Below are 22,469 nucleotides of genomic sequence, written 5' to 3' on the forward strand. Positions count from 1 at the left end.
TCAGGGTTTTTAGTATTACGCAGAGTTGTAGCTCAGAGAGAGCTTCTTCGTTCAAACCCTAATTCGTCCATGAATTTTTTTTTTTTTTTTTCTCCAATTGTCTATTGTTCTATACTTCCATTTAGCAGAACATATATATGAGTACCATATGTTGGAAATTTGGTACCTTGAATCTGTATCCTCATTAATGGATGTCCATGACATGGGAGCCTTTGATCAAGAGACAACTATTGTGTGTTGACATATGATTTGGGGAGTGGATCTACATTTATACCTTTGTAACTTGGATGGAATTTTCCTTGTCTTGAGCATGTGTTTGGCCTTATTGCTGTTTCTCAATTGTTTTTTTTTGTCTCTGAAACCATATGCTGTTGCAGTTTCTCCCATCTTAAGCTTATTTTTTATCATCGTAAAATCTTGAAAGAAATTAATACACGTAAGATAGAGAAAAAGAAAGACCATTAAAAGCGAGCACCCATTTTGGTGTAAATTATGTTCTTTGGTTTTTTGAAAAATAGTTTACTCAGCTTCCGAGGGTTCTTAAGTACTGCAATGACATCATGGACATCAGCATCTCAAACATTCTGAGTAATCAAAGTGCAACCTCGATGTAGATTCCAAAAATTCAGTTTTGTGGGGGTGAAATTCCTCAAAGCAATCTTACTTGTTAAGGCATCCAACTCAATACCAATTGGCAATGAGGGGAGAGGCCGCCCAGGCTCATATACTAGTTTTGGAGTAGATAATTAACCGATGTGGAACAAACTTGAACATTATTAATTCGGCGATACCATTTCATGTTTGTGCAATAATATAAAAAATGATCAACAGTGGTCATTGGAGACTGTTTTAAAAGCCGAACTAGGTTGGCTGATTCGACGTCAACCAGACCTTGCTCTGGTCAATACTAACCCAAAGATCGCTTTGACTTTGAAACCGGCTTTTCCTTATTGAATTGCTCAAAATCAACGGTCAAACCGGCAACTCACGTAAACTTTGGAGGGGTCGGTCAAAGCAGGAGAATTTGAACTATAAGTGTGTTGGGGAGTGTACTGCTACAGCTTTAGTTAATGCAGTCACTGAGTACTTTCACTGCCCCATGGTGACAATCGGTTGGACTATTGCTTTGAGCAAGCTTTATAAACCCACTTACTCAAGTTTTAGTTTCTACTGATGTGTGATTGTATCATAAAAGCTAGACATGCAAACTCTTCAGCTCAACTCCTTTCATTTCAAATGATGCGGGACGCATGTATGGATCCCTGCCTTATCTGTATAGTATTAATATAATTTGAAGTAAGTATGACATCACTGTTTAATTCTAGTTTAACCATGGTTGAACCAATGACCCATCCACCAGGGCTCCTTTTTCGGTTCGCTAATCGGTCTGGTTTCCAAAACATTGATTGGAGATTGAAAAGAGAAAAAGCATGCTTTCATCCATCTGTCTATATTTCGTAGTAGAATATTAGTCGAAGATTTCAAAGTGGACAAAAACTAGAAAAGAGAACTTCTGCTAGTCTAAATGAACGATTGACATTTGGTAAGGGGTATTAATTATCCTGTCTTAAGAAACAAAATGATGATTAGTTGACGTTAAATTGACAAAGTCAAATGAATAATATCTAATGGCTAGATTAGTTTCTGATTTAAGAGTTTAGATTAACCTGAGTTGTACGGGAACAGGGGACTACGAAAATAAACTTGGCTGTTGAAAGCTTGCCCCAGTTTCGATGTTGCAACTTGTCTCATCCTGATGCTGGCCCACAGCATGTGGGTACCATTCACATTGGATCTGAGAGGTATGCTTTCAATTAGGTATGCTGTATTTTCTTTGTTCCCCTACTTGTCCTATTGGACATATTGTGGAAAAGATAGCTGAATGAAAAAAACTTAAAAACTGCATAGAAGGTTCTGTTTCATCAATTAATGCCAGGTAAAAAACTGGCCAAAAGAATAAGACCTTGGATGATGGTGGAATTACTTGTAGATGCAATGTGCATCACAATTTTTAAAAAGGGGATATCCCTGATGAAGGGAGGGTTGGTCCTGTAGATTTTCCAATTAGGTTTCTTCTTATTTGGTTATGTGGTGACAATTAAGCATGAGGGTGGAAAGGCAGAGGAAAATTGATGAATTCATGATGATTGTGGTGTGTTTAGGGTGTCAGTCAAGAATTCATGGTGCTTTGATGAACGAGCTCTTCACTATGACTTTCAAGATTTTACCTCACCAGCTTGGGTAAATTACATATAGTTTCAAACAATCATCAACCTATTTCTTAACTGTTCTATAACAAGAGTTGATGGGAGAGTTCAACTTCCAATTGTTGAATAGTCTTCACATATTCTCGATGTGGAAATTTTGTGTATCTTTCTCTTGGATTTCAGTTGAAGACTCATTGAACTGCATCCTTACATACAAAATCTCAGGGTATCTGTGTGCCTTATCACATGTTTTACCTTGCTTCAGCATGGAGGATATTGAATTGGCCTGTCAAGATGCTGTAAATGGCTCGCCATCTCGAAGACCTATTATAGAGATGACAATTCCTTCTGTTTTGGATAAGACTCTCTCTCCTTCTGGTACTTCAATGTTTTTCGTTTTTATGTGATGCTGTCATCTTTTATTTCTCATGGAGTTGATCTGTGTTATGAGGTTGCATCTTATTTTACCTGAAAGTTGAACCATAAAGTCATAAACCATGAAATCAATGGAGAACTCAAGGTTCTTCATGCAAAAGGTCGGAAGAAATATCAGATATGGTTACTGTTGCATCCTCTGATTGTGAATCTAGTTTTCTTTGCTTTTCTTTTTTTTATCTTTCTTTGTCAGAAGCTAGTCGTCAACATTCAGCACTAGAAAATAGGTTTTACTTGGATTTAGTGTGTGTCTTATATGTCTATGCTTTTTGGGGTTAGTTTAGCTTCATTTCATTTTTTCGTTATTGAAGAAATTAGTATTAGTCATTCCAGTTGAAGTGGCTTCCACTTCCCTAGACTTTGTAAGGCGTGTCTGTGCTGATCTTACTAAACAATTTTCTGGAAATGATTCAAGCCACTTGCTATTGAAATCAGACTAGGTGAATCATAAATCTTCCCATACTTTTCTCGTTTCTGCTTGTTAAGTGTTCAATTTTTTAGCGTTTCATGTTGTTCTTATAGCTATATAGACACTTTTTGGTTCCCGTCATTTAGTTATGCCTTTCTTTTCTTTTTTCCGAATGCGGTCTATTTTATTGAATTTTGCATCACTATAATGCATTTTAGCTGTTTCTTTCCAGGTAAGCACGTGATCAACTTATTCATTCAGTACACACCGTATAAACCCTCCGAAGGCAGCTGGAAAGACCCTGCATATAGAGTAAGTAGTATACTAGAAAGTGCCTCCTTTTTAATTCCACAGTTGGGTAGTATTTGAAGCATTGAGATTGTTTTCACAGTTTGTTTGGTGCTTGACATTTATTGGCATATAATTTCTATTTGATAGTTACACACTCCTCTAAACACTTAAGCTCATGACCCCACATGTAGCCAGGCTTTTTTCTATATCGGGCCAAACAAGTTAAAGTATTTGAACAATAGGTAGATGGTGAGTTTCAAATACAAGATCTATTGTTTGCCTGATAACTGTTAGGTTATTAACCACCATCGTGTCTAAAAGCTTGGCCTGTTAGAGAGAGGACAACTTTAGTCCTTATATTCTCAACAATGTTGAATTGTCAATAAGATTTGGCCTCACCAATTTTTTAACTATTAATTTATTGTTTCTGTTTTGTTCTTTTTCTTTCCTTGGAGGGATTATTCATGGAAACAGTCATGCAGGAAGATAATTTTTCTGTTTTGTGTGCAAATACTTAGAAACTAACTGATGGACATTTCTATAGGAGTTCTTTGCGCAACGATGTTTAGCCTTGATCGATGAGTATGCCCCGGGCTTCAGCTCATCAGTTATTGGCTATGACATGTTGACTCCACCAGACCTTGAACGGGAAATTGGTCTTACGGGTATAATTAGTGCACATCTGCAAATGTTTGGATTTTGAATGCAACTAAATGCTTATTATCTGATTTGCTCATCATTTATTTCAGCTGTATAATTAACAAATGATTTGTTTTTGTTCTTTTTTTTGGTAGGAGGGAATATTTTTCATGGTGCTATGGGATTACACTCTCTTTTCCTAATGCGACCTCTAAAAGGATGGTAATTCATGTAAACATTTACGTGTTCTGTTTGTAAACTTGTCAATGATTTTGCTTTTTTTTTTTGGTTGGTTCGGAATTTAGCTTCTTGAATAGCTCTTTCTCTGTTCATTTTCACTTATATGGTAGTTGAGAGTGTATCTTGTTTGTTGAGCAACTAGCTTTTTATTGATTCATTGAACAATTGTGATTCATTTTATTTTTTAAGTGCAGGTCAAATTACAGGACCCCATTGCGAGGGCTTTACTTGTGCGGGAGTGGGGCCCATCCTGGGGGTGGTGTGATGGGTGCTCCGGGACGTAACGCTGCTCACGAGGTTCTTAAAGACATTTTTAGCTTTTGAAGTGAAACAGTACAACACCACGTTATTTTGTGTAGTGATCAGAGTCACCACTATTTTGTTGTGTTGTCGAATTATCTCTGGCCCAAGCATCACTTTTTACCTTCGGAGAATCGACATGCAGGAACTCGTGAAATCAAGCATTCTGTACTTTTACTTGCTTCATGACAGGAGATCAAAGGTGATATTATTCACATAATCTCATTGCAATGCATGCAAAGGTGGTTACCCAATTAAAACTCGGAATTGCTGATATCTAAGAGTCATCTTGCAAATATCACTTATAGTGGCTCCATTAACTATTTTGGATTTAAAATCAAGAGTTGTGACTTAGCTATTATGGTTACTTCATCCATATTGTGCTATATTATGGTTACTTCATCCATTAACTATCTTGTAAATATCTCACCTATTGGATTTGTTCTGGAATGCAGTTTCTATCTTCGAATTTGCCAGTCATCTGATCCATGCAAAGTATTATGGTTATTTCATCCATATTGTTACTACATATATTTTGATATCATTTGCAGGAAAACTGTTTCGGTTTGTTATTCAGGAACTTCTTGTCTAAACTTTTGGTTTTCATGAGATCTAAGCATTCTGTAATCATATACTAGTATTTTCAAAGCTAAAGAGGAAAACATTAACAAAAAATAAAACATGTTTCAGCAAAATGGATGCTGAAAATGGATGGCAAAGCCAAATTTCTGCACTATATCCTAATTTTTTTGACAACTAGTAAATGTGCACGTGAAGTACGATCAAAAGGAATATAACTTCGATGAGACTCAAATCTGAAACTATTTGGGTGGATGTGATCAAAATGGTCTCAGATAGCATTATAAACTATGCAATGACGGTGTCGAACAGAACCAAGTGTCTAATTTGAGTGCATTATCATATCCTGAGAATGATTTCAAAAGAACCATTGTTAGAGTATATTTTAACTATAGAGGGATGAAAACAATTGGTTCTTAGAACAATACTAGATTGCAACGGTTACTCGTGCTTTTCCACCGGAATCTTAATTCGTCGTCGAAGCCCTAATCTGCAAAACAGACAAGGGGTGAGCGCACCCTTGCCTCTCGCGGCAAAGGCCCTTCGATGACTAAGTTAGTATCACGTACTAGTAGAAAACCCTAATTATCAGTAGGAAAACGATATGAATGCAACGTATCGCGTACCTTTTATCTCGTATTTATAGATTCTTAGATGCTTGCTGCTTAAGCATCCCTGTTGACCTAGGATTCCTATCTTGTATAGGAAACCCAGGATATTTAGGATTCTCGTTCCCTTATCAGTTCATTACTTTAGTCCTTTTAAGACTCTTTTCCATAACTAACCGAACATCTCATTCCCATTGGATATCTTTTCCAGATCCCACTTCTCGGGATTTCATTCCTTAACGGAATACTACTGTTCTTGAACCTCCTAAAGTATTCCCTCTGTTCCAACACTTGATTGGAGTTCTTTCCTTGTTCGGCCATCTCATTGCCAAACAGACTGCCTGGATTAGTTACTTTACATGCAACTGGCCTTTTTGTTGCTGAACAAACTACTTGGACTAGTGACTTCTCATGTCACTGTTCATTTATTAGTCTCTTGGTCCAATAACTTTTCATGTTTACTGGACCTCGACCCCGTGCAGACTAACTAGACCAATGACTTCTCATGTCGTCGGTTCTTATTGCCGACCATCGTATTGCACGGCGACTTTATCCTGTTTTATTCAAACCATCGTCCCACATATCACGTGTTCGGACCCTATTTGGGCCTGTTCGGGAATACCTCCCTACAATTCCTCCCTAACTTTGCTCGTTATTCTTACTCAAATGACGGGCAGGGCAAAGCTCCCAAGAACTGAGCAAATTTATTCTGCTCCTGCACCTTGTTTTACAAAAACTGGTGCAACTTTTATCATTAATCCAAACAAAACGTCTCATTGTTTGGGCTGGGCAGGCTTTTCCTGCCCTTTACTTTACACGTGGCATATTTCGTACTGCCTTCATTAAATGTGAATGGATGCCTTTGGGGAACGGAATGCCAAAACGGTGCCTGGAGTGACGTCTCACTTACGCCACTCCACTTTATAGGGTATATTTGGGATTTCGGCCCATTTTGAAACGCCATTCTCACTCTAAACCCCCTTTGCAGAAAGAAGGTCTTGTTCATACCCGCCATTGGAGCATTGTTCACCATCTCTAGTTTCCTCCTTTTCTGCACTTAGAGACTTTGATCGTCACTTTCGTAAGTCGTTGCTCCCCTTTTTCACCCTATCGCCTTCGTCGATTTAGGGTTTCGTTTTCGTCCAGGGTTTCTATAATTTCTACTATCCATAAATGGGAAGGTTTAGGCGTCACTGCAACACCCCTCAGGCCATGGCTAATTTTAGATCTCGCTATGAGATCCCTGATAATATAGCCACTGCACTAGCCCCTGAGGACGCCGTCCGCGAGTGTCTTGATCATGACACCCTTCACATTCCAGAAGTCACCGTTGTTGAGGGTGGTGTTAAGTTTCCCTTGTCACCCCTGCTTCGTCAGGTCTTAGCCCATTATCGACTATCCTCGATTCAAGTTTCTGCCAATTTCTTTCGGGTTGTCATGGGCATCAATGCCATCAATCAAATGCTAGGCACATCCCTAGGTTTACATGACATTCACCATCTCTATAGCATCTCTAGAACAAAAGATGCCCTTACGTACTATTTGAAGAGCAGGGACTCTAGGAAAAAAACTCGTCCTTGAGCTTCCTGACTCTGCTCGGGGGGATGACGAAAATTTTCTTATCATCACGAGGAATTTCGAGCTCAGAGATGAGGATGGCCAGGTGATAGGATTCCATGCCCTTTATAGATTTGGGCGCCCACGTTAGTCATTTCCTCTTATTTTGTTTGTTTTTTCTTTTAATCAAAGCTTCCTTGTATTTTTACTGATGTTTGTGTTGCATATTTCATTGCAGCCACAAACGTCAACCAGGGTCACGACATCATCACCCCACAAGTCCACGTCACGGATATTAACCGGGCATTAGCGTTTAACGGACAAGGCACGCATCTTTCTGGCCGAGCAAGAGCAACTCAAATGCTCTTGAGCTACAAAGCTTCATACAGTGGGTTTATCGATCGACTCACCCGTGCGGCAGATAACCCTGCACTTCTCGAACCTTCCTCCTCAAACCCCGAACAAGGAGATAGAAGCCAATCTCGTACTCCTCCAATCCTTGACGAACCCATCCAGTTAGCTGAGGAAGCCTCACTTCTACTTCCAGTGGTTACACTCCATCTCCACCACCAAGATAAGACATGGAACAGCCAAACCAGCCGATCAACCTTAGCAGTCTTTTGAACCTGCCCGGCCATGGTAGGGGCCATGGTGCTACTCGTGGCCGAGGTGCTCCTCAAGGACGCGGAGGTTCCCAAAGTCTCAATACGTCCCACGGTCGTCGTGTCGCGGTTCAATTTGATGTTCTGCCAGGTTTTTCCCCAGAATAGGTTGAAGCCAGTCATCGTGACAAGCATCAACGCTTGGAAACAATTGTGGGTGAGAGTTTCCCCCCAACAAAGTGCACCATCCCTTGTCTGGGCTCCTAAGCTTACTCATGGAAACTGCCCAATGAGCATCAGAGATAGCGTGGATTAGTCCTCTCCCAAGATTTCATGCTGCTTGGGGACATGTAGAGAGAGGTTGAAAGCTCTCCCGACAACCTTCTCGGTTTGTTCATGGTCCACAGAGCCAAGGTATATTCCTTCTTTTTGTCATTTAAATCACATTTTGCTCGTATTGGTATTATTGATCCCTTGGGTTGTACTAGGCAATGCAAAAAATGGTAGCTGTGGCCCAGAAACTTGGCCAGTCTGAGCCTCAACGTGCTAAGCTTGCTGGTGAGAATGCCAAATTGCAACGCTCAATCATCAGGCTTGAGAGAGAGAGGGATCAAGCACGTGCTATAGTGGATGAACTAAAGGTTAAACTGGACGGAGCCGAGGACAGTCTGAACTAGACTCTTACAGAGCTCAAGTCTAGCAAAAATGAAGCCAAAGTAGCATATCAACTGGGATACAATGAAGGGATCAACGTGGCTACTGAGAGCTACAAGACCCAGATGCTTGGAATCCAAGATGAAGTATGGGCTACTGCCTGGGCTGCTGCTTTGACCAAGGTTGGAGTTATAGAGACGTCCCCGTTGTGGATTGAGAACGATCTTCCAAGCTCACAAATTGTTCCTGAAGAACCTATGGAGGAGGTGGAGGAGGATAGCTTGGACAGAGAACTCAATGCTGATATCCCCGAACAGCCCTCTGCTCATGCCGAACAAGATCCTAATGAGGTGTCCAACGAAGTGACCATCGAGGTGACCAACCCTGGCCAAAAGGAAGCCAGTGGTGGTCTTATTGATGATAGCAAAGCTATGGGGGATACATCTGCTCAAGTTACTCCTCCTTCTATCCAGGACCTAACTGCAGATGAGTAAGTATGTGTCGATCATATTAAAACAATGTTCCCTTTCTTGAAACAGTTTGCAGGCCCTGTGTGGCCGTAGTTCGAGCCTTACATGGCATAAATATATTTACAAATTTGATTAACACAGGTATTTGGCCCTTCGTGGCATAACACTTGGTTTTGATTGCGTGGCCCTTTCGTGGCCTTTAATCTTGTTAGTGGCCCTTCATGGCCTTTTGGCTTGCTTAAGCATATCGTGCTTTAAACAGATGCTTATCATACGTAGATTACACTGTATGTACCTACGTGTTTCATGCTTAAGATAAAGCTGCTCGTGCATTGCTAAGTTTCTCATATTCAGACAAAAGCCCGAGTGTCTTCGTACTTGGCTAAGCTTGTATTGTCACGTTTGTACTCTAGGTTCATTCATACCTGGACAAATTCCTAAGTTTTGCTCGTACTTTAGATAATCAATTGCATATTAAGTTTGCTCAAGTAATCGTACTTGAATAAATAAACTGCATGTTCTCGTATGCATCCCAAGTGTTCTCATACTTGGAGTTATAACTAAGTGTATTCATACTTAGGGTATAATCTTAAGTTTCCTGTATTTATATTGGTGCCCAAATGTATTCATATTTTTGCAAAATGGTGCATATTTACGTACACACCCCAAGTTTATTCATACCTGGATAAATAACCAAGAATATTCGTACTTGTCAAATTTTGAATTTGCTCGTAATTCTTCGAATATGCCTTTGAATTTGCTCGTAATTCATACCGCACATATTACACCTCTCTACTCCCCAATACGAAGCGAGAAAAGGCGGTGTACAACTTTTTAGCTCCGTATTTAAACAAAAGAAAGAAGTGGAAATTCATAGTCATAAGAGGCCATAAAGTTTGTAAAAATTTATAATCAAATTCTTTATTCATAAACTGATAACTCAAAGGGGCGTTACGCGTACTCCTTGCAACTACCAAGAGATAAAAAACAAGAGAATTCTATTCGTAATTCCCACACAATCACGATGTGCGTCCTAAAACATAATGAAAAAATAAACTGAAGTCTTTTAAACAAAGAACTTCCTCAAGTTATGGACATTCCAGGGCCTTGGCACTGGGTTCCCGTCCAGGTCTGCCAATCTATAAGCCCTATGCCCACAAATTCAGTAACTCGATATGGACCTTCCCAATTGGCCCCCAACTTGCCCACATTAGCCACCTTGGTGTTGCCGAGCACCTTACAAAGCACAAGGTCTCCAACACCAAACTCTCGTGGGTGGACATTTTTGTTGTAGCTTTTCATTAGTTGCTCCTGATATGAGGTCAAATGAACCAGAACCCTCTCCCTCCATTCCTCGGCCAGATCCAACTCGATCTCTAGGGCTCTGTCATTGCCTCCACTTTCAACCAAAATGGTCATGTTGGTCGGCAAACCCACCTCTAATGGAATAACAGCCTTTGTTCATATGCTAATGAATAGGAGGTCTCTCCCGTAGTCCTTGGAGTTGTTTGATGCGCCCACAGGACCAATGGCAATTCGTCAGGCCACTTCCCCTTTGCCTTGTCCAACCTTTTCTTGATCCTGTCAAGTATAGTTTTGTTGGATGCTTCTGCCTGCCCATTACTCTGAGGATAGGCTGGGGTTGAGTAGTAGTTCCTTATTTCGTACTAGGCATCGAATGCTTTGAACTTTATCTGAAATTGGGACCCATTATCCGTAATCAATGAATAAGGGACCCCAAATCGAGTAATGATGCTTTTCCGCACAAACCTTTCTATTATAGGTTCAGTGATCTTAGCCAATGGTTCTGCTTCAATCCACTTAGTGAAATAATCTGTTGCTACCAACAGAAATTTCCTATTCCCAGTTGCCTTATGGAGTGGACCCACGATGTCCATTCCCTATTGTGCGAATGGCCAAGGACTTGTCAACGACACCAGATCCTTGGCTAGTGTTCGAATCATTGGTGAGAATTTTTGGCACTTCTCACAAATCTTTACATATACCTTTGCATCCTCCTGCATGTGCGGCCACCAGTAACCCTGGGTTATTGCTCGGTGGGCAATGGATCTGCCCCCAGCATGGCTTCCACATGTTCCCTCGTGAATCTCATGGAGAAACTTTTGCACCATCTCGGGGTGCACACAAAGTAAGTATGGTCCAGTGAAGGACTTTCTATATAATTTTCCTTCAAGTGATAGCCAAAAACGTGCAGATTTTGTCTTTATCTTGCGAGCCTCCTTTTTATCCTTGGGGAGTGTTCCATCTCATAAAAATTTCACAGTTGGATCCATCCAACTTGGTCCTTGGTTCACGTCCAAGACTAATTCCACAGTTCTTCCAATACTTGGCTCAGCAAGATAATCCACTGCCACTTTTCTCTTAAACTCAGTTGGCACAGCTGCAGCCAACCAAGCCAGCAAATCTGCATGGGGATTCTGCCCAGAGCTTATCTGCTCATTGTACACCTTCTCAAAGATATAGAGCAAATCCCTGGCGGCCTCCACTAGGCTGCCATTTTCTCATTCCGGGCCTCATATTCCCCAGAAAGCTGGTTCACCACAAGTTATGAATCACAGTATACCCTTATTCTCTTTACCTTCAAGGTCTTTGCGCTTCTCAGACCTGCTAGGAGTGCCTTGTACTCTACCACATTGTTTGAAGTGTTGAAACCCAGTTGAAGGGACAGCTCCAACATTACTCCCTCAGGAGGAAAGAGCACAACTCCAATCCCTGAACTAGTATTGCATACGGTACCATCAACGAATAGTTTCCATTCTAAGGGATCTCGTTCGGCAGGTGCCTTACCCCTCCCGGTTGATGGCTCAGCTGTCTGCTCCTTTTTCATAGGAGGCTATGGAGCCACTGCAGGAGAAAACTCTGCTACAAAGTCTGCCAATACCTGCCCCTTTATTGCGGTGCGCGGCTGATAGTCAATATCGTACTGACTTAACTCCACTGACCAAGTTGAAATACGTCTCGAGAAGTCTGCTTTTCGTAGCAATGATTTCAATGGAAACTCTGTGTAAACCACTATTTTATGACTCTGGAAGTAATGGGGCAACTTTCTTGCTGATGTCCTCAATGCCAGGACCAATTTTTCGAGGGGTAGATATTTCGTTTCTGCATCTAGCAATGTCTTGCTCACATAATACACGGGGATTTGCCCGGACCCCTTATCGCTCAATAATACTGCACTTACAGCATACTCATAAACTACTAAGTACAAAGTTAAAGACTCACCTGGTTCAGGAGTGGACAAGAGTGGGGCTGCTGCCAAGTACTTCTTCAGGCCTTGGAATGCCTGTTCGCATTCTGCTCCCCATTCGTATGCCCTCTTTTTCAGCAATTGAAAGAACGGCCTGCACTTGTCACTAGACCGACTGATGAATCTATTTAGGGCTGCTGCCATCCCCGTCAGTCTTTGGACCTCCTTCGTGGTCCTAGGACTTTGGAGCCTCTGCAAGGCTGTTATTTGGTCAGGATTTGCCTCTATCCCTCTTATGGTCACAAGGTGACCCAAGAACTTTCTTGAGCTCGGGAGACTGGAACGGCGGAACCGAGGTTACTCGGGAGACCGGAATGGCGGAACCGAGGTTGGGTGTGTAGTTTGGTTATCCGCGGAGAGAAGCCAATGCAAAGTTTTGTGTGCCAATGGAAAACTGGGACGGCGGAACCATTGTGAGGATACTCGGGAGACCGAAATGGCGGAACCGAGGTTGGGTGTGTTAAAAACGATTTTGGAAATGTTGATTTGGTAAAGGAAAGGTGAAAATGGTGACACGTTCTATGAAATATCGCGTTGGAGAAACTCAGATATCACCAACACCAACGTTAGTTGAATAGTGAATGTGGATGTATCATTATGATATTGAATATACATGTCTTAATTGAAATCGCTGATTTTACATGAGTTAGTATACTACTTCTATGCCCTATTGTTGTAAGTTATGGGTTAGCAAGTGAGAGATTATTCTATTAAGCTTTTGTAGCTCATGGTGTTACCTTTGGTGACCCTGACATATTATATTGGTGGCGACGTTTGTATAATGTGTCAGACCTTGTAGATGAACAGGGTGAACTCTACACCTTGGAGGCTTTCGGAGCCGAGGAGCTGGTTAGGATGGAGGAGCAGGCGGAATAGTAGATAGGAACCCTAGTTTCCCCTTCCGTGTTTAATAAAAGTACTATTGTGAGAGTTATGATGTAATAATGAGCCAAACTCTATTTAATTTTCAATGAAAATTGTTTATTTAACGTTTCAAAAATCTGGGGCGTTACAAGTAAATTCAATTCCACCGCAAGATCACATGGAATTTCTGGTTAAGAACTTAGTTTTGTCAAAAATTCTCAAAAACCTATGCATGCAAGGTATTTTAAGAAATAAAAATAATACTTTGTTCATTTACTAAAATCTGTCACCCTTTCTTTGAAAAAAGTCATAACTTATTCATATAAAGTCCAAAAATACTCAAACCAGTGCCCAAACTTGCGTAAAATCAATTTGTATCTACTGTAAAAATTGAAAGATTAGTCATCAACCAAATATTCTCCATATTTCAAAAGAATAAGCTGTCCTACAGAAAAACAGGGTAGCTAAACATGTTTTAGTAGAAAATCCATAAATAATTCATTTCAACTCCAAAAATGTTGAAACAAACTCTCAAAGTTTCACAATGTAAAGTATTATTCTCAGAAAAAATCTCAGATTCAAAAGTACAAAGGATTTTTGTAGAGACCCGTAAATTTCTTTATTTAATTTTAATGTTTGTAGTTGAGGAAGAAGGGTGGAAAATGATGTGAATGTGAATGTGGTGGTTAAATGTGCAAAAGTTGGAAAGATGTGGGTGTTGTTGTAATATAGTGCAAGTGTGTATATGCGTGTGTGGCAGGGAAAATATTTCCCACTTTCCCCTCTCCTGTTCTCTCTCCTTCTCTCGGCTCTCTCTCCATTTCTCTCCCTCCCACTCTCAAATTTCACCTCCAAACTCAAAACCTGTAACAACTCCGATTTTTCATTCAATAAAAATCTCGTTGTTATTCAAAATTTTTTAATTTCTCTTGATTTCTCGATGGCTTTCTTATTAATTTCTAGCGGTTTGTCTTCAGGCAATTGAACGCCTTATCACCTTATTCCTCGACTAGAAACCCTGATTGCCATGCCTAATCAATTCTCAACCAACTAGTTAGTTTAACCAAACTAGCAAACCATTTAGTTGCCTTTTAGCCATTGTCCATTGGATAATAATTGTTTGGGTAATCTTTACCCATTGGACAATAACTTTTCCATTATTATATCTTGATAAGTACATGTATATATGCTTATGTGTATTTGCCACATGCAAAAGGACATGTAGTCTTTTTATAAGGCCTAGTTTATTATTTAAAGTACTTGTCCTTTATTACCCATTGGTTATTAACCATTAGGGGATGTATTAACCATTGGACAATAAGTTAGTTTTGCCAACTAGTACTAAGTAGGTTTAATGACCTAAGATTCCCTTAGTACTTTTATAATATAGTTTATTATTCAACATGTGCTTAATTGATTAGTTTAATAAGGGAATCTTGACTTTTCCACCCCAAGAATCTTAGTACTTATGTACTTACTTATATATTATTATTATTAGTCTTTCTTAGTACAAATATATACATATATATATGGGTGAGAGAGAGAGGGAGAGGGAGAGAGAGAGAGCGAGAAGGAAGGAGAAGAAGAAGAAAGAAGGGAGAGATGTGACTTGTACCATCATGATCTGCTTCATCCTATCAACCTATAGTTGTATTTATGTATTTTCCAATGAATCTATCCTTTCATATATTGTTCTTTAAACACCAAATCTTGTTCAACTCTACCACCATATCTTCCATTGTCCCCTCCAAAGTACTAAAACTAGCCATGCAAGCCTAAAACTAGGTGGTTAGTGTGCAAGCAAGCCTTAACTTCACCCATCAACCTATCAATCAACCATGACAAGTGAAAGAAAAGTGAGATATAGAGAGAGAGAGAATCGGCTAGAGAGAGAGAGAGAGGAGTCTTGGCCTATAAATAGAAGCCATTCCAAGCTTCAAACTCACACCTTCAAGCTTTGCTCTTCCTTCTCTCTAGAAATTCCAAGTGTTCTTGGTTCTAAAGTTCTTGTTTTCTTGTGTTTCTTGAGAGAAACCACCAAACCACTTCCAAAACCACCTCTAGATCTCTAAAGTAGCTTAGCTTAGTTAGTAAGTTGTTTCTAGGAAAGAGAAAAGTTCATCTCTTTTCCTTTCGAAGCAATCCGGAACCATTACGCCGCCGAATCGCAAAACCGACGACCAAATTCTCCGTAGCCGACGACCGCCAAGAAGTAAGGTAGGAATCCTAGTCCACCAACTCTATGTATTGTATAAGATTGTATGTTGGAGAATAGAACGCCATTAAGAAGTAAACTTTGATCATTCTTTCTAAAGTAGATAAGGTTATCTTAAAATGTTGGAAATGCATGATTTATGTTCGCTCATGGTGATTTAAGCATGCTAAGTAGTTTGGAGTTGGATGATCTTGTTAGAATAGTTTTGAATTTTTTATGAGTGCTTGTTTATGTGGAAAGTTCTACCGCCGAAGTCTATGCATGAAAACGAGACACCTAAACCAAGAAAGTTCGAGACATGACGCTTAGGGTGAGGTTAACGAGGAAGAAAATGTGTATTCCGAGGAAGGAAATATTTTTGAAACTACATTATGACCAGTTTTGGTGCATAATGTGAGTTGTGTGTGTGTGTGCCAATGGGAACCCGGCGCGGCGGAACCATTGTGAGGATACTCAGGAGACCGGCGCGGCGGAACCGAGGTTGGGTGTGTGGCTTGGTTATCCGTGGAGAAGAGCCAATGCAATCGTGTGCCAATGGGAACCCAGTGCGGCGGAACCATTGTGAGGATACTCGGGAATCCGGAATGGCGGAACCGAGGTTGGGTGAGTTAGAAAGGTGTTTTGGAAAAAGAAAAGTGGAAATAATGACACGGTCTACGATGAGTCAGAAAAGTCAACACTAACGTTAGCTTGAATAAGAAATGTGGATTTGATTAACTGTTTGTCAATATGATTGATTTATGTAGAATCATTGATATTATGATCTCTTGTTCTTAAGTTAAGAGTTAGTGAGTAGGATTATACTATTGAGCCTTTGTAGCTCATGGTGTTACCTTTTGGTGACCCTGACATATTATATGGGTGGCGACGCTGGTATAATATGTCAGATCTGATAGATGAACAGGGCGAACTCTTCACTTTGGAGGCGTTCGGAGCCGAAGAATTCGCTAGGATGGAGGAACAAGCGGAGCAGTAGTTAGGAACCCTAGCTTCCTATTTTGTGTTTATTATACTCTTACGAGAGTTATGTTGTAATAATGAGCAGTGACTCTCTTTAAGTTTTGTAATAAATTATCTCTTTAACGTACCCAAAATTCGGGGCGTTACAAAACCCACAATAATCAACCTCCACTCCATCTTCTACACTTGCATTGTTGTTCAAATTCCATTGGATAGAGCTCGGTGCGGTGTATTTTGTTTGATTTGGATTCCAGGAGCTAGGGTTTGCTCAATCTCTTCGATTTCGACTTGGATACTTGAGGTAGGGAATTCTACCTCTCTTTATATTTTATTTGAGTGTTTCTATGCTTTTCTCGAGCTTGTTTGGGTTGTCATTGAGATTGGATTGAAATCTGAAATTCCTATCAAAAATCGCCAAGAGATACTCTCCCTACCGGTAGGACAAGTGAGAAATTTATTTACAATCAACTCAAATGTACACTAGCAGCTCAAAAACAGCTCAAACGTATTCATCCACCTACCAGTAGAAATTCTCGCCTACCGGTAGGACAAGTACAAAGTTGTTTCGTGAAAATTGTTGGCCTATCTGTTTTCAATTTCTACCGGTAGGAACCTTCACCTACCGGCAGGACAAGTGCAGAATTCCCCTATTCTATCGGTTGGACTCATTCACCTACCAATAGGTAATTGAGCTACTATAGTGTCTATGAACAACTTTTCTTACATCTTCCAAATCACATTTTGAAGCTTCTCATCAACTCTAATAGGTTTGTTTATGCAATCTTTCACGTGTTTCGGAGAGTATTACTTGTTTCACACTTAGAGTGGTATCCAGTGGACTAGAATGAACTTTTTGAGTTAAGAAATGAGGAATCTAAGTTATTGCACGTCGAACCACGAACAATACACATGAGCATGTCTAGTGATCCAATGAGTAGTATTGCAAATCGTTTTCTCTCGACTCGTAGAATCCTTTAGATTCCTTTAACATATGATTTACGGACTCCAAGTATAGCAACTAGAAGACCGAGCATCGCAGAGTCTAGTCATGGGTTGATACGTGATACGTGAACGTATGGGGGTGTACTTGGAGGTGCGGTGAGAATGTGTGTATTTTCTTATATGCGTTGCAGTAGATTGTTGTCTTCGTAATATCGTGTGATTAAATAAATGGCTTTGGACTTGATTGAATGGTTTGATGTTTGTGAAATAGGATTACCAATGATTGTTTTATTAAATCGGGATAGCGAGAACATGAATGGTTGTGATGACATGAGATGAATATGATTGATTTACTGATACTGTGGACACAACTTTTATATATATATATATATATATATATATATATATATGACATAATGGGCATCACTCATATGTGATGTGTCCCGGAGTATATAAATGGGCATCACTCATACGTGATGTGTTCTAGAGTATATAAATGGGCATCACTCATACGTGATGTGTTCTAGAGTATATAAATGGGTATCACTTATATGTGATGTGTCCCGGGCTACGTGAGATACATGTGAACACCTCGATTGATGAGATGTGAGATCTTGAAAAAAAAAAGAAGAAAGAAAGATTAATTTTCACTAAACCGGATTGTTTAAAAGGAAAATGGATTTTTTTTTGGACATAAACCCCTCCGGTATTCTTGAGCGAATTAACGGTTTTCGGTATTTGGGCACAAATCAACGGATTCCGGTATTCTGTCCGAATCAACGGAGCTCAGCCTATAATAGTCTAGAGTTTTCTCTAAATTGTTTTGGAAATCAAAAAGGAAGGTTTTATGAAATTAGGCTCTATGGTGAATGATATGGAATGAGGAAGTTGTTTGTGACATTCATTTGAAAGGCTATTAAATGGTTGAATAGTTGTTGTAGTTTGTTGGATTGATATGAGTTTAAATGCTGCTTTTAGTTGACATGTGAAAGGTTAGAGTTATCTCTAAGACGTCCGAAACCCCGAAATCTAAATTAGTCAGTTCATTTTGGTAACCCCTCTTGTATTTCATGTTCGCTTGTTGAGTCTCATCGCGTTTGGTGCATACTTCATCGCATGATAAAGGGTTCGACGATGATCGAAGGAGAAATGGGAAAGAATGTGGCACCGCACAAGAAGGTGGATTAGCAATAGTCGGATACATGATTATGATAGTTATTGTCACGCCCTCGATTTTCAGCTAAAATAATAATATATTTTCCATAACAAAAGTCTTCCTCTCAAACTGTATTTACCCTTAACTGTCATGCCAGTCCAAATAAAGAATCAAAGTCTCTTCTTCTTCTCTCTAAAATTTTTTTTTTTTTTTTACGTAAAGTCTCCAAAACGTCTTCCATTAAAAAGGGCTTCACAATAATCAAAGAGATGAGTTTATACATAGCTTTACATATGTTCAAACCAAAAGATACTACATTCAATTGCAGGTGAAGTACACAACATGAATTAGACTAGATGATAAACAACTCCTTAATAATTCCAATGAAGCTCCCAAGAGACGTCTCAATGTGCACTCCATGCAATCCAAGCTAAGTGCCATGGCGAGTACCTGAAAGGATAGGGTGAGCTACACTAGCTCGTAGAGATATCCATACCTAAATTACATGCAGAAGTGAAGACAGATCACAAGGGAAAACATTTTCCAAAAGCATACGTGTTTTGTCAAAAGTGAAGCTCAAAATGTCATACTCACGCTGGAAAATATTTAACTCCATTTCTCAAACACCAACACTCTCAACCACACACACCAATATTCTTAAAAATCTCAGCTTACCGCCACGGCATTACCCAACCCAATTCCTGCTTTTTCATTTCCATTTCAATGACCTAAAGATTAGTCTGAGTTCTTTAACAAAATGTTTTACTTTCTTTTCTCATACAACTAACCAACCTCTCACCAAAAATATACACACTAGGCATGTAGAGCTAGAACATAAGGTAAGCAATGACAAGTCGAATAATATCGCACCTTAACAACAAGGAAACTCTCCCGTCAATCCCAAATCAAACTTCAAATCTCAACATCTAGCAAAACTCCTCCACATTAAGATTTCCCTTATAAGTTTGACAAGCAAATACCATATATGAAACTCTCACAATGCATCACACCACGAGGTACCAATTATACATTCACACAGAACAAGATGCCCATCACACATCAGGAGAACAAGCCACAATGATTTGGAGGTCTAAAGGGAAAAATAAAAGAAAACATGTATTAACACATTAGACGATCCAAGTTAACAACTCAAACTGACATTTTCAATCTTAGTATGATAATAAATAATAACAAGATTCTCCGTTTTCACCATGTCACGTGTTTCGATTTTATTTCCGACATCACACCTTTTGGTAGATCCATGGCTTTCTTGTGCACTTCCGGGCATTAGGGACCCCGTGCGTCCCATATTCATTCCGGCATCACACCTTTCGGTAGATCCGTGGCTTTCATTGTGCACTTTCGGGCATTAGGGACCCCGTGCGTCCCATATTCATTCCGGCATCACACCTTTCGGTAGATCCGTGGCTTTCATTCTGGTATCTCACCTTATGGTGGATCCGTGACTTTCATTCCGGCATCTCACCTTATGGTGGATCCGTGGCTTTCTTATTACCATTCAATTATCCACCATGCCACTCATATAGTGTCACATATTCTCGTTGAGCAAGCAATTTCATTATCCAACATTTCTCTACTTCCAACACATAGCAAAAGACGCAAACTAAACCAACCCATGGATACAACACATAAAGAGGAAAAACTGTTCATTTTTCTGTAAGTATCAATTAACATCAAAGTCAAGTCATTTTCTCGCATATCAATACGCCAATCCCTTATACACCACAAGTTCTCACGTATTCTTGTTTCAGTATACTTATCCACATAGCAACTGTTACACTTCTCATTTTCTATTTCATTAACAATCTAATCATTAGTCAATACGTATCCCAACGTGTCAATCAATCCTATAAGATCTCAATCTCATGGAAGTATGTCCAAACAATCAAACCTAAGCAGACCATTCATTTCACTACTCATATTCCATTTTATTCCCACGCCTTTCCTTGAAATCCATATATCCTACCACATCATCATATCTCAAATGATAACATCAACTTTTATACTTACAAGTTCTCTTTAACCAACACTTAGTCACCTAGATCAACTCATCCTATCCCCACATATCAAATTGGCGAAATTAATCATTTACATTTGACCATATCCAATTAAACAACATGAATTTCAGGGCGACACTTAAACCATTGAAAAGTAGACTTCTTCTTCTTTGAATCCATAGGTCATACATCAAAAACAGAGTTTGGGTAACCTAACTACGGCCTTGCGATTATAGCTTCAACATAACAGTAAAAACTGGTGCAAAGGCAGAATTTAGGTCAACTTTGAATGCAAATCTGTTATCGCTCGGACATACCCATGATGCATGGGATGTATCGTTGGAAAGCCCTATGTGTCTAGTTTCTAAAAAAACAGACGGTGCGTCATTTCAAGTCCCGAGCTAGGAGTTATGGCCATTTTACCAAAGTCCACCGGTGCTGTCAGATTCTACGCGGGAATAAGTAAAATTGATTGAAAAATCATAACTCTTCCAACTTAAACCCAAAAATATTGAAACCAACGCCAAAAGTCGCACCACTACAAGCCCTACACTTGGTAAAAATCCCAGGTTCAGAAACAAGAGGAGATTAACCCAACAATCAAAAGAAATACAGATTCGCAACCATTTTCGCCCTAGTCGACCAACCCTACTTTAGAAATTCACCAAAAATTGTATACTTAACCGAATCACTTGATTCAAACGCCAATCCCTTCTCAACTTAAATATGTAGCTCCTGTAAAAGACCCAAAGCCACCAAATTGTTCATCATGCCCAGAAAATTAAAAGAAGACAGCCACGCACAGATTCGCACATCCAGGAAACAGGAGGTATTCAAAAATTCATAACTAATTGTGTGATTATCCGTTTTTCATGATCTTGGTACCGAAATCTTCGTATTGAAACATACTTTAACTGTTATGAAGACACCAAAAATTGGTTCCTAGCAGAAGGGCCTCCAATAGACAGATTACCAAAACCCACGAAATTTTCAGCATACACTAGATTTATTCAAGACTCAAAATAGATGAACAAACTTGATTCTTGTACATCAAACTAACACTTAAACATGTAAAGAAGGCAGGAGATCCCTACCTCGAAGGTTGAAATTAAAACCCCAAGAATCTCCAGGCAAAACCTCTCCCGAAAACACCTCCTCCGAGCTTTCCAACGCGATCAAAGTCTAGAACTCGACTCTAGGAGAAGAATACTCCAAGATCCTTTGGTTAATTTGAGATTTGGGGAAGAAATTTGATGAGAGAGAGAGAGAGAGAGAAGCCGTGGGAGAGATGAAAGAGAGTGGCGTGGGTGTGTGTTGTGTTTACTGTGAGAGAAAAGAGAGAATTATAATTGAGGAGAAAATTATCTCCTACACCCACACATACATCTATCACATGCCATACACTCACATATTTCACAATTGCACCGAATTTTCAACTTTTTGCACATCAATCCCCAATTCATTATCCACCATAATAATCAATTCTTTTAAAAAGGGTCCCCTAATATCCCCAACATTAAAAACAAAAAGGTTTTTAATACGGATCTCTACAGTTATGCTTATCTCTGTTGTCATTGGGTTTCTATCGTTTGTTCTTTTGTATTGCTCATTTGCATATAGAGTTTGCGTAGACTTTCTACTGGGTTAGTGTAACTCAAGCCTTATATCATTTTCAGGTGCTAAACCGGAACAATAACTTGCATGACTGGAGTGCTTGGATTGTGGACACACCTTTTTAAAAGCTAACCAAAGGAGTTACTCATTTACTTTGTAAATTTCTTTTGAGAGTTGTATTTTGTAATTTAAGTTATAATCCTTTTGACTACGGAATATTTGTAACTCTTAACTCTCGTAACACTTGTAATGTAAGTAAATTTGGGCCATTGAGCCGATGATGTAATATTTGGAAACCTAGTGGACTTGGAACTATGATTACGGAAATGGGAATGTTGAGCTCTTTTGGGTATCGTACGGATTAATGTGAGGGTTTTTATTACAAAAATCATTTATATTTATGTTGAAAATTGAAGGCGTGACAACTTGGTATCAAAGCAT

The 22,469-nt window shown here is 39.6% G+C and overlaps 1 protein-coding gene and 1 long non-coding RNA gene across 9 annotated transcripts in view; one reads left to right on the top strand and one right to left on the bottom strand.

Annotated features, from left to right (window-relative positions):
• The window catches only part of LOC131303374 (uncharacterized), a 49,147-nt gene extending 44,146 nt beyond the window's left edge, over positions 1–5,001 (top strand). For 6 of the 8 annotated variants that reach the window (XM_058330214.1, XM_058330217.1, XM_058330220.1 and 3 more), the window contains 6 exons: positions 1,687–1,802; positions 2,473–2,585; positions 3,284–3,363; positions 3,887–4,007; positions 4,137–4,203; positions 4,416–5,001. In XM_058330214.1, coding sequence (XP_058186197.1) covers positions 1,687–1,802; positions 2,473–2,585; positions 3,284–3,363; positions 3,887–4,007; positions 4,137–4,203; positions 4,416–4,545 — 627 coding nt within the window. In that variant the 3' untranslated portion in view covers positions 4,546–5,001. Of the gene's footprint in view, positions 1–1,686; positions 1,803–2,472; positions 2,586–3,283; positions 3,364–3,886; positions 4,008–4,136; positions 4,213–4,415 lie in introns of all 8 variants that reach the window. The other 2 variants (XM_058330219.1, XM_058330221.1) reach the window with 2 other exon arrangements.
• A 13,653-nt stretch (positions 5,002–18,654) lies between these two features.
• On the bottom strand, positions 18,655–21,833 carry LOC131303376 (uncharacterized). The gene is made up of 2 exons (XR_009191999.1): positions 21,509–21,833; positions 18,655–18,846 (listed from the first exon to the last, which is right to left on the bottom strand). It is a non-coding gene; the product is annotated as an uncharacterized LOC131303376 (long non-coding RNA).
• Between the last annotated feature and the right edge of the window lie 636 nt (positions 21,834–22,469).

The sequence above is a fragment of the Rhododendron vialii genome, chromosome 10a (genome assembly GCF_030253575.1).
Source record: "Rhododendron vialii isolate Sample 1 chromosome 10a, ASM3025357v1".
Classification (NCBI taxonomy): domain Eukaryota; kingdom Viridiplantae; phylum Streptophyta; class Magnoliopsida; order Ericales; family Ericaceae; genus Rhododendron; species Rhododendron vialii.